This window comes from Aotus nancymaae, unplaced genomic scaffold (genome assembly GCF_030222135.1).
Source record: "Aotus nancymaae isolate 86718 unplaced genomic scaffold, 86718_ANA_hifiasm-v0.15.2.pri h1tg000076l, whole genome shotgun sequence".
Lineage (NCBI taxonomy): Eukaryota > Metazoa > Chordata > Mammalia > Primates > Aotidae > Aotus > Aotus nancymaae.
In genome coordinates this window covers 15,507,622-15,520,515 of record NW_026988491.1, presented here as the reverse complement: position 1 = coordinate 15,520,515, position 12,894 = coordinate 15,507,622, and the positions used below count along the sequence as shown (strand labels likewise).

At 44.1% G+C, this 12,894-nt stretch overlaps 1 protein-coding gene across 1 annotated transcript in view; it reads left to right on the top strand.

Moving 5' to 3' along the window:
* The window catches only part of MEI1 (meiotic double-stranded break formation protein 1), a 90,802-nt gene that overhangs the window by 49,712 nt on the left and 28,196 nt on the right, over positions 1 to 12,894 (top strand). Inside the window, exons 18-19 of the mRNA XM_064368103.1 lie at positions 1,834 to 2,002; positions 5,745 to 5,892. Coding sequence (XP_064224173.1) covers positions 1,834 to 2,002; positions 5,745 to 5,892 — 317 coding nt within the window. The remainder of the gene's footprint in view (positions 1 to 1,833; positions 2,003 to 5,744; positions 5,893 to 12,894) is intronic.

Genomic DNA, 12,894 nt, shown 5'->3' with positions numbered 1-12,894 from the left:
AATCTTCCTTCCTTCCCTCCCTCCCTCCTTCCTTCCTTCTTTCCTTCCTTCCTTCCTCCTTTCTTTTCTTTCATTTTCTTTTCTTTTCTTTCTTTCAAGACAGTCCGCTCTGTCACCCAGGCTGAAGTGCAATGATATGATCTCAGCTCACTGCAACCTCCACTTCCCTGGCTCAAGTGATTCTTGTGCCTCAGCCTCCTGAGTAGCTGGAACTACAAGCATGTGCCACCATGCCCGGCTAATTTTTTGTATTTTTGGTACGGATGGGGTTTTGCTATGTTGGCCAGGCTGGTCTTGAACTCCTGGCCTCAAACAATCTACCTGCCTTGGCCTGCCAAAGTGCTAGGATTACAGGCATGAACCACCGCACCTGGCCTTTATTCAAATGTTAAGCTCTTAGGTCACATCTAAGGAATAGGAATCCTATTATTTCACATCTCTAGGAATCTTTTTCTTTCCTTTTTTTTTTCTTGTTTTGAGACAGAGTCTTGCTTTGTCACCCAGGTTGAAGTACAGTGGCACGATCTTGGGTTGTTGCAACCTCTGCCTCCTGGGTTGAAGCGATTCCCCTGTGTCAGCCTCCGGAGTAGCTGGGACTACAGGCGCTCGCCACCACACTTGTCTAATTTTTGTATTTTTAGTAGAGACGGGGTTTTGCCATGTTGGCTTGGCTGGTTTTGAACTCCTGACCTCAAACGATCTGCCCACCTCAGCCTCCCAAAGTGCTGGGATTACAGGCCTGAGCCACCATTCCTGGCCTTCTTTCCTGTTCTTTCGGTATTAAAATATTCCTGCTTTTGTGAAACAATATTCATAAGAAATCTAGGAATCTCTGCCCCCCCATAATAAAATCCCAATTCTTTAAGTGGCATTTGCTTAAAGGTCTTTCACAGTCTAGCTGCAAATTACATCACAATTTCCCACCTTCTGATACCCTACATCTATTTACTGACTGTCCAGTCACACTGAATGGAAACATGGCATGTCTTCTTATGCCTTCAGGCCTCTGAACACCTTGTTTCCTTTCTTTTGTATTCTTTTTTTTCTCCCATTGCTGCCTCTTTTTTTGCTCACCCTCTACAGTTTATTTCTTATTTTTTTTTCCTGAGGCAGAGTTTTGTTCTTGCTGCCCAGGCTGGAATGCAATGGTGCCATCTCAGCTTACTGCAACCTCCGCCTCCCGGGTTCAAGCAATTCTTCTGTCTCAGTCTCCCAAGTAGCTGGGATTACAGGTACCTGCCATCATGCCTGGCTAATTTTTGTATTTTTGTGGAGATAGAGTTTCACCATGTTGGCCAGGATGTCCTTGAACTCCTGACCTCAGGTGATCTGCCCCCCTCGGCCTCCCAAAATACTGGGATTACAGATGTGAGCTACCGTGCCTGGCCCACAGTTTCTACCTCTTTGACCTTGCCTTCCCCATGCCAGGCGGCCTGAGTCACTCCCTCCTCAATATGATACTGACCACATGTCCTGCAATTGCCTGTCTCATTATGTCTCTTCCCATCAGCTGCCAGTCCTGAAGATAGGGCCTAGGTCTCATAGCCTCTCCTAAGAGTAGTAGCTACTCATTGAACATATGTCAAATGAATGAAAGAATGAATGTTAATTTTTGAGACATATCCATGTCCTTCAATATGTTAACTTTAGTCTTTCCCAGTAGGTTGAACCCTGCTCAAAGGAAGAGGAGCCTCTGATTTCCTTATTTCCTTCTGTACTGCATGTACCCCTTGCTGCCCTGTGCAGTATTCTGTGTATAGTAGATATTAATGTGCTGATTACCTGTTCTCTTATGTTCTGTGTTTGGCTTTCCTCTACTTGTTCCCTCCCCAGAACTCTCTACAGTGTCTGAGCTCCTGCAGCATGGGCTGCCCCAGATAAGCAGCAGGAGCCCTGAAAACCTTGCTTTCCTGTCTGATCGCCAGTACATGGAGGGAGCTGCTCGCCAGAGACAGCACTGCATCCTGCTCCTCTTCTACTTGGCCTACATCCATGAGGACAGGTCAGTGCATAGAGGTGGTAGCTAGTGGTGGGTCTTGGGACCTTCATCAATGATTCAGTTCAATGAATATTCACAGAGGCATCTCTCCTGGCCTGATGCTGGGCATTGGGGACACAGGGATAAGTAAGAAATAGGTTGTGTCCCTGAGAGGCTCATATCTTGGAAGGGTTTTAGAACAGGTGAGTAGACACTGTGCTGATAGTCAGAGGCCTAGAAAGCCAATGAGTATTTCTTGCTATCTTTGAAGGTGTTGTTTGTGCACAGAAAAAAAACTTCAGTAGTTTATTTTGATTTTAATAATCACTTTTTTTTTTTGAGACAGTCTTGCTCTGTCTCCCAGGCTGGAGTGCAGTGGCATGATCTCAGCTCACTGCAACCTCCGTCTCCTGGGTTCAAGAGATTCTCCTGCTTCAACCTCTCAAGTACCTGGGATTACAGGCGCCCGCCACCATGCCTGGATAATTTTTGCATTTTTTTAGCAGAGACGGGGTTTCACCTTGTTGGTCAGGCTGATCTCTATCTTCCGACCTTGTGATCCGTCCACCTTGGCCTCCCAAAGTCCTGGGATTACAGGCATGAGCCACTGCACCTGGCTGGTTTTAATAATTACTATACAGTTTATTACATTTTAAAAATCATGGCTGGACACAGTGGCTCACACCTGTAATCCCAGTGCTTTGGGAGGCCAAGGCAGGCTGATCACTTGAAGTCAGGAGCCTGGCCAACATGGTGAAAACTTGTTTCCACAAAACATACAAAAATTAGCCGGGTGTGGTGGTGCACACCTATAATCCCAGCTACTCTGAAAGCTGAGTCAAGAGAATTGCTTGAACCCAGGAAGCGGACGTTGCAGCAAGACAAGGTTGCAGTGAGCCGAGATTGTGCCACTGCACTCCATCCTGCATGACAGAGTGATTGAGACTCTGTCTCAAAAAGGATATAAAAATAAAAACAAAAGGACCGTTCTTTCTTAAGCTTTAAAAATTAATTTATTGGGCTGGGTGTGGTGGCTCACATCTGTAATCCCAGCCCTTTGGGAGGCTAAGGTGGGTGGATTACCTGAGGTCGCGAGTTCGAGACCAGCCTGACCAACAATGTGAAACCCCGTCTCTATTAAAAGTACAAAAATTAGCCAGGGATGGTGGCAGGCATCTGTAGTTCAACTACTTGGGAGGCTGAGACAGAAGAATTGCTTGAACTCAGGAGGCGGAGGTTGCAGTGAGCTGAGATCACACCACTGCACTCCAGTGTGGGCAATGGAGTGAGACTCCATCTCAAAATTGTAATAATAATAATTTATTGGTCAGGCTCGGTGGCTCACATCTATAATCCCAGCACTTTGGGTGGCCAAGGCGGGTGGATCACTTGAGTTCAGGAGTTCAAGACCAACCTGACCAACATGGTGAAACCTAGTCTCTACTAAAAATACAAAAATTAGCTGGGTGTGGTGGCAGGTACCTGTAATCCCAGCTACTCGGGAGGCTGAAGCAGGAGAATTGCTTGAACCCAGGAAGCAGAGGTGGCAGTGAGCTGAGATCAAGCCATTGCACTCCAGCCTGGGCGGCAGAGCGACACTCCATCTCAAAAAACAAAAAACAAACAAAAATAATTTATTGAGGTAAAATTTACACAACATAAAATTAACCTTTTTTTTTTGAGACAGAGTCTTGCTCTGTCGCCCAGGCTAGAATGCAGTGGTGCGATCTCAGCTCACTGCAAACTCCGTCTCCTGGGTTCAAGCAATTCTCCTGCCTCAGCTTCTCTAGTAGCTGGGATTACAGGTGAGTGCTACCACGCCCAGCTAATTTTTGCATTTTTAGTAAAGACGGGGTTTCACCATGTTAGTCAGGTTGGTCTCAAACTCCTGACCTAGTGATCTGCCCGCCTTGGCCTCCCAGAGTGCTGGGATTACAGGTGTGAGCTACCACACCTGGCCAAAATTAACCATTTTGAAGTGAACAATTCAGTGGTATTTAATAGTACATTCAAAATGTGCAACTCCTACCTTTATCTAGTTCCAGAACATTTCTATCACTGCAAAGCTGTCACTTCCATTCCTCCTCCCTCCCCAGCTCCTGGCAATCAGCAATCTGTTCTGTCTTTTTGGATTTATCTATTCTGAATATTTCATATAGATGGGATCATACAATATATGACTTTTTGTGTCTGGCTTCTTCCACTTAGCATAATTGTTTTAGAGGTCCATCCAGTGAGCGTAATGTTTGTACCATGTATCAGTACTCCATTCCTTTTATGACTAAATAATATACCTTTGTATGTACACACCATCATTTATTTTCATTCACCTATTGATGGATATTTGGACTTTTTCCACCTTTTGGCTGTTGTGAATAGTGCTATTATGAGTATCTGTGTACATGTATTTGTTAGAGTACTGTCTTCAATTCTTTTGGGGTATATTCTCTTTTTTTTTTTCTTCTTTTTTTCTTTTTTTCTGTGAGAAAACACTTTTTGGGTATATTCTAAATCCTCTCACCTGGCCTCCCCAAATGCTGACATTACAGGCATGAGCCACTGCACCTGACTTCCTGTTTGCTGTCTTTTTACTTTCTTTTATTTCTTTCTTCCTTTCCTGTCCTGTTCTATTCTGGCCTTTCCCTTTTTTCCTTCCTTTCTCTCCCCTCCCCTCCCCTTTTTTCCCCTCCCCTCCCCTCCCTTGCCTTCCCCTCCCTTGCCTTCCCCTCCCCTCCTCTCCTTTGCCTTCCCCTCCCTTGCCTTCCCCTCCCCTCCCCTCCCTTGCCTTCCCCTCCCTTGCCTTCCCCTCCCCTCCCCTCCTTTGCCTTCCCCTCCCTTGTCTTCCCCTCCCCTTCCCTCCCCTCCCCTCCCCTTCCCTCCCCTTCCCTTCCCTTCCCTTCCCTTCCCTACTCTACTCTCCCTTTTTCCTTACCTTCCCCTTTCCCTTTCTTTGCTTTTCCTTTCAGATCTTGCTCTCTAACCCAGGCTTAAATGCAGTAGCACAATTATGGCTCACTGCAACCTCAACTTCCTGGACTCCAGTGATCCTCCCACCTCAACTTCCCAAGTAGCTGGGACTATAGGTATGCATCACCACAACCAGTTAATAATAATAATTATTATTATTTTGTAGACATGAGGTCTCACTATGTTGCCTAGGCTAGTCTCAAACTCCTGGCCTTAAGCAGTTCTCCCGTCTCAGCCTCCCAGAGTGCTGGGACTCTAGGCATAAGCCATCACACCTGGCCCTTTTCACTTTTTTAGTGGTATCCTTTGAAGCACAAATGTTTTTAATTTTGATGACCTCTAATTTATCTACTTTTTCTTTAGTCATTTATGTTTTTGGTATTATATCTACTAAACACACTACTGTTTAATGATAAATATTGGCCAAACACACCACTGTTTAATGATAAATACAAGAAGAGAGGGGTGGAGCAGCTGCCAAAGCAGGGCTTTCTGAACCCCAGCAGTAGCACCCTTCTCTTTAACAGTGCTGGTCCAGCTGGCAGATAGCTTACCTCCCAAGTGTGGATGGGGAGTATTTGGCCTCTAACTGAGCCTTGCGCAAGGCATAGAACAATGTGATGTATATATGTGGCAATGCTTTGTAAGTATGTATAGCAACTGTTTGTGTAAGATGTCATTAGGCCGTGGGCATGCTGGGGCAGGACAGTGGGCTGAGGAAGGATGTGCCAGGCAGGACAGAAGATTCTAGTGGCCTGCCAGCTCTGTCTTTCTCACTCAGGCTTTTCTTGGTTGACAGGTTTGTCTCAGAGGCAGACTTATTTGAAGCTGTGCAAAGCTTCCTCCTGTCTCTGCAGGACCAGGACGAGTGCCCCCCACTGGCAGTCTTCAAAGCCTCCATCTATGTGCTTGCAGTCTGCCAGGACAAAGACAGTGTACTACATGAGGTATGGACCACAATGCCTGGGCTCCTCCTCCTCCTATACCTCTTTACATTAGTGTTCCCTGGGAGACCATGTTGATAATATGTGTATAGACAAGCGGGTGGTAGAGAGAGACAAAGTGGAGATGTTAGGAGAGTAGAGAGGAGTAGGGCACAGACACATATAGAGCCTGTATAATTTACCTAATTCTCTCAGCAGTCCTGGGATGCAGAGATTATTATTTACATTCTACAGAAAAGAAAATCAAGTCTGAAGTTTAAGAAACTTTCTCTAGGTCACACAGTTAATTGATGGGGGAGTCAGGACTCCAGCTCAGACTTAACTGACTCCTAAGGCTCATTCCTTGGTACCACCTTTGGTTGGTTATAGGAGCAGAGAGCTCTGAGGTATTGTTATTTCCTTCTGGTAACAGTTTATCAAAAAAAGTGGATTTATGGGACCCAGATCATTGTTAATAAGGCTACTGGATCACTTTCATGGTAGTTGTGTGTGGACAAGTTTTCTCTCTCCAGCTTCTTTATGAACTGGGATCAAGGACCATGTCTGATTCATCACTGAACCTCTCACCTATTTCATAGAATATTGCTTCTATTCCTTAGGGTGGACTCTTCAGCCTAAACCAAAAGATACTCTTCCTTTATTGACTATTAATTTTGCCTCTTTTTTATTACTGTTTTTTTGTTTTTGTTTTGAGATGGAGTTTTGCTCTGTCACCCAGGCTGGAGTACCCAGGCTGGAGTGCAGTGACACAATCTTGGTTCACTACAACCTCCACCTCCCAGGTTCAAGAGATTCTCCTGCCTCAGCCTCCTGAGTAGCTGGGACTACAGGTGTGTGCCACCACACCTGGCTAACTTTTTGTATTTTTATTAGGGATGGGTTTCACTGTGTTAGCTAGGATGGTCTCGATCTCCTGATCTCGTGATCAGCCCCGGCCTCCCAAAGTGCTGGGATTACAGGTGTGAGCCACTGTGCCTGGCCTCTTTTTGATTACTGTTGAGGCAAATGTGCTGCAAGTAGACCTTATTTAATTTGAATGGAAACAGAAAGGTATAATGAAAGTGAATGGGCTTTCAAGGAAAACATACTTGGGTACACAATGTCCTGTTGTCTCTTTCTTTGTGATAGTGGTAGCCACTGGTGATCATTGCCTAGACCCACTAATTCATTAGGGATTACAAAACAATAATATTCTAGGTCTGTCATTCTCTCTTTGTTTATTAACTTAAATACTTGCATAAAAGGAAACATCCCCTCATTATTCAGTTACTCTGAAGGGTTAGATTACAAAGGAAATATAAGTTAAATGCTTGATTCTTTTCCTTTGGCTATCAGTTTTCAAAAACATGTGTTTGTTGTGTAGCATCCTCCAAAGGTGACCAAATATTATTACTTTTTTAAAGTTTTAATTATTTGTAGGGACAGGATCTTACTATGTTGCCCAGGCTGGTCTTGAACTTATGGCCTCAAGCCATCCTCCTGCCTTGGCCTCCCAAAGTCCTTGGATTACAGGTGTGAGCCATCATGCCTAGCTAGAGTTTTTAAAACTATCATGATTAGCTCATGAGTTTAAAATATTTGATATGTTTTAATCTGATGTAGTTAGTTTATTATTACTATTATTTTTAAAACAGGGTCTCACTTTGTCACCGAGGCTGGAGTGCCATCATGCGATCACGGCTCACCACAGCCTGACCCTCCTGGGATCAAGTGATCCTCCTATCTCAGCTTCTTGAGTAGCTGGGAACACAGGTGCATGCTACCACACTAGGCTAATTTTTTTTTTTTTTTTTTGAGATGGAGTTTTGCTCTTATTGCCTAAGCTGGAGTGCAATGGCGCAATCTTGGCTCACTGCAACCTCTGCCTCCTGGGTTAAAACTATTCTCCTGCCTCAGCCTCCTGAGTAGCTGGAATTACAGGCATGCACCACCACACCCAGCTAATTTTTGGTATTTTTAGTAGAGACGGGGTTTCTCCATGTTGACCAGGCTAGTCTTGAACTCCTGATCTCGTGGTCCGCATGCCTCAGCCTTTCAAAGTGCTGGGATTACAGGTGTGAGCCACCATGTCTAGCCGCACCGGGCTAATTAAAAAAAAAAAAAATGTGTAGAAATGGGGTCTCCCATTGTTGCCCAGGCTGGTCTTAAACTCCTGGCCATCATTCTTTTATGACTCAAATTGTCCTATCTTTGGCCAATGGGAGGCTATTCAAGGAGGCTTCTAAGTCCTTTTCATACATCCCTAGTAGTATTTGATAAAGTTTGGGCTTTCTAGTGTAACAAGATCCTTCAGGCTTGTTTCTTACATTTCCCACTTTCTTATTCTCTCTTGAACTTACCCCAGTTAGACGTTCACCCCCAGTTATCCTTGAAAGTGTACTTGCCAAAGTCACCCATAAATAGCACATGGCTAGAACCAGTAGGCAAAATTTAGTCATCATTTTACTTATCAACATCTCTTTTTTTTTTAATCACTGCCTTTACTTGGCATATAGAACGTCATATATTCATGGTTTTTCACCTGCTTCTCTGGTGGATTTACTTCAATGTCCTTTGCTAATTCTCCTTTATGTCCCTGACCTCTAAATGTAGTGCCTCAAGGTTCTGTCTTTGACTGCTTTTCTTTTCTATCTAAATTTACTTATTTCATGCAATCTGTTTAAACAAGTCACCCTGGCTGCCAGGACAATAGATCACAGGGGTGTAAGAGTAGAAGTGGATAAACTAATTAGGAGGCTCCAGCAATAAGGTAAGCAAGAGATAGCAGAGGAGGTAGCAGAAAGTGTCAGCTTCAGATATACTTTGAAGGTGGAGTCACAGGATTTCTTGATGGATCAGATTTGAGGTATGAGCATAAGAGTGAATAAAATGATATCTCCATATATTTTGCTTCTGAGGGTGAGGGGCCAAAGAATTGTTGAATTGAAACACTAGAGAGAGTGAGCTGGAAAGACAGGTAGGCAAGGTGATGGGATACTTGACATTGGGATTATTGTGGAGGATGCAGTTACTGGCGAAGTCTGGGGGCATGACCGTTGGCATGAATGGCTGAGGCAGGTGAAGGTAATTAGAAGAGAGGAAGTTGGAGAATTTAGAGGCCAAGGTTTTGGAACTAGGAAGGTAAGGGAGAAAATACCTCCACTTGAGAGGTTGTAGACAAAACAAGTCTTTGGAAAAGAATCAAAGCAACAAGGAGAAAGGAATTTTCAGAGCAGAAGTTGAGAACATAGAGAACTGGCTGATAACTGTGAGTGAGTTCTAGAGGGCACAGTGGAACATTGTGGGGAGCTGGGTAAGAATGGGAGACAGAGGCCCGGTGCGGTGGCTCACGCCTATAATCCCAGCACTTTGGGAGGCCGAGGTGGGTGGATCACCTGAGGTTGGGAGTTAGAGACCAGCCTGACCAACATGGAGAAACCCTGTCTCTACTAAAAATACAAAAAAAAAAAGAAAAAAAATTAGCTGGGCATGGAGGCAGAGGTTACAGTGAGCCAGTATGGTGCCGTTACACTTCAGCCTGGGCAACAAGAGTCAGACTGTCACAGACAGACAGACAGACACAGACACACACACACACACACACACACACACATACACACACATACAGAGAGAGAGAGAGAGAGAGAGAGAGAGAGAGAATGGGAGATAGAAACAGAAAAGGATATGCCCTGAGCCACATGGGGATGATGCTGGGCTTCCTGAGGTAACTGATATAAACAGGAAAAAGGGCATAATAGGAATAATCCCATGGCTTTGAGAATATAGCAAGGCTGGATTTTAGGGGCCCCTTTTTCGCATCTGCTGGTGATGGTATGGAAGCTAGGAAGGTAGCTCATGGGGCCCCAGGCTTCTCCTCTGAGGCAGGAATCCATAAATGGCATATTATACACATATGTTTTAAAATTTTGTATAGATTGGGCATGGTGGCTCACGCCTTTAATCTCAGCACTTTGAGAAGCTGAGGTGGGAGGATCACTTGAGGCCAGGAATTCAAGACTAGCCTGGGCAAAATGGTGAGACCACATTGCTACAGAAAATTTAAAAAAATTGACCAGGCAGGCCATGCGCGGTAGCTCACACCTGTAATCCCAGCATTTTGGGAGGCCGCGGCGGGCAGATCACCCGAGGTCAGGAGTTCGAGACCAGCCTGGCCAACATGGTGAAACCCCATCTCTAAAAAAAAAAAAAAAATTGACCAGGCATGGTCATGCACACCTGTGGTCCTAGCTACTGGGAAGGCTGAGGTGGGAGGATTACTTGAGCCCAAGAGGTTGAGGCTGCAGTGAGCCATGTTCATACCACTGCACTCCAGCCTGGGTGACAGAGTAAGACCTCGTCTCAAAAAATAAAATAAAATTTAATATAAACATATAAAGGGCAATGGGACTGCCTAGGCAGGGTGGTGCCGCAAGAAACACCTTCAGGAGGCTCACAGACCTCTTCCCCGTAAAATTTGCCTGCTAGCTCCCAGGCTATTCCTTTACTTTTGTCTCTGATGTCACCTTCTCCATGTGGTATCTTCTATGAGAAGGCTTCCTTGGTGCCATTTACCTGTGAATGCCCTTTGTGTAGAAGCAGGGTGACCTTGTATACATGCATTGCACAGAAAGGTAGGACTCCTAGGTCCACATTCTGGTTCTGTTGCTCATAGTCTGGGCCTTCCTAGAGAGGTCTTCTTCCCTTTCTGGGCCTTGGACAGAGTTATCTCTGAGATCCTTTCTGACTCTCATGGTCTTTGAGCCTTTGTGGAAGGAGTGGAGGAGACACACATTGATGTGTGTTGAGGTATGTGTCTGAGGATCCCCAATAGCCAGAGTGTGGATGTCTCTGCGGGGATGGACATTTCAGAGTGTCAGCCCCTACTTATGCTTGGAAGCTCCTCCTTTTCAGCAACTTCATTCCAGTTTGATCAGCATTTCCTAAGTTGTTGAACACAACTCAATGCCCATGATTTTTTATTTGCTGCTCAACATTTCAGCAACTCACTCAATGTGGATTGACCACTTGACATGAGCTAGGTACCATGTGGGGCCCTGTCAGGTCTGAAATGAATCAAACAAGTTCCCTGCCCTCAGAGAACACAAGTTTGTCAGGGAAGACGAAAAGGTCTCCTATGGGGCAGGCAGCTATAGTAATGAGTGCTTTCCTGGAGCTGGAGGACTGGCCAAGAACCAGCAAAGCACAAAGGGAGAGATCGTATCAGATTATATAGCATCAGGAGAGGTTTTGTGGAGGAGATGGAAGAGGTGAAGGAAGAACTTTGAAGGTGAGAGTAGAGTATGATTTAATGTACAGAAGTGGGAAGATGCCCAGTCTATCAATTCAAGGAAGGAAGCCTAGTTTAATGTACCTTAGCTAAGTCATATGGGAGGTAGAATGGAGAGGAGCTGAAAAGGTAGACTTAAGTCTTTATTAACATGCTTGAAAATGAAATTAGGCTGGGCATGGTGGCTCATGCCTGTAATTCTAGCAATTTGGCAGGCCGAGGCAGGCAGATTGACTGAGCTTAAGAGCTCAAGACCAGCCTGACCAACATGGTGAAACCCTGTCTCTACTAAAATACAATAAATTAGCCAGGTGTGGCAGTGTGTGACTGTAGTCCTAGCTATTCTGGAGGCGGAGGCAGGAAAATTGCTTGAACGTAGAAGGCAGAGATTGCAGTGAGCCGAGATTGTGCCACTGCACTCCAGCCTGGGTGACAGTGAGACTCTGTCTCCAAAAAAGAAAATGAAATTAAGGGAACAATTTAATTTACAATAGCATCAAGAAATTAAATACTTGGGAATGAACTTAACAAAAAAAGTATAAAAATTTTATATTAGTCAGTTCTTGCATTATTAAAGAGAGCTACCTGAGACAGTAATTTATAAAGAAAAGACATTTACTTGACTCAGTTTCAAAGTCTGTATAGGAAGCATGGCTGAGGAGGTCTCAGGAATCTTGCAATCATGGTGGAAGGCAAAGGGGAAGTAGGCATGTCTTATATGGCTGGAGAAGGAGGAATAGAGTGAAGGAAGAGGTGCTACACACTTTTAAACAACCAGAGCTCATGAGAATTCACTCATTATTACCAGAGCAGAAGGGGAAAGTCCACCCCCATGATTGAATTACCTTCCACCAGGTTCCTCCTCCAACACTGAGGATTATGATTTGGACATGAGATTTGAGGAGGGACACCAATTTAAATCAAATCAACTTACATAGTGAAAATTTCAAAACATTACCGTTTCTCTTTAATTTTTTTTTTAAATTAAAAATCTAAATTAACAGATTGTATTCATAAACTGGAAGACTGAATAGTGTTAAGATGGCAGTGCTCTCCAAATTGATCGATAGACTCAATGCAATCTGTATCAAAATCCTAGCTCTACTTTTTTGCAAATATGAACAAACTGAACCTAAAATTCATATGGAAATGCAAAATAGTCAAGAAATCTTGAAAAAGAAGAACAAAGTTGGAAGACTCATACCTTTTTTATTTTGAAACTTACCAAAAAACTATAGTAATCAGGATAGTGTGGTACTGACATAAGAGTAGACATAGATCAATGGAATAGAATTGAGAGTCCAGAATAATTCCATATATTTATAGTCAATTAATTTTTGATGAGGATGCCAAGATAATTGAATGGGGGAAGATTGGTCTTTTCAGCAGATTTCCAGGAATAACTGGATATACACATGCAAAAGAATGAAGTTGGACTCTTAACTCATACCATACACAAAAATGAACTCACAATGAATGAAAGACCTAAATGAGCCAAACTGTAAAACTCATATAATAGCATACTAAAGAAGTTTTTTTTTTTTGAAATGGAGTCTTGCTCTGTTGCCCAGACTGGAGTGCAATGGCATGATCTTAGCTCACTGCAACCTCTGTCTCCCAGGTTCAAGCAATTTTCCTGCCTGAGCCTTCAGAGTAGCTGGGATTACAAGCGCGCCACGATGCCCTGCTAGGTTTTGTATTTTTAGTAGAGATGGGGTTTCACCATGTTGGCCAGGCTG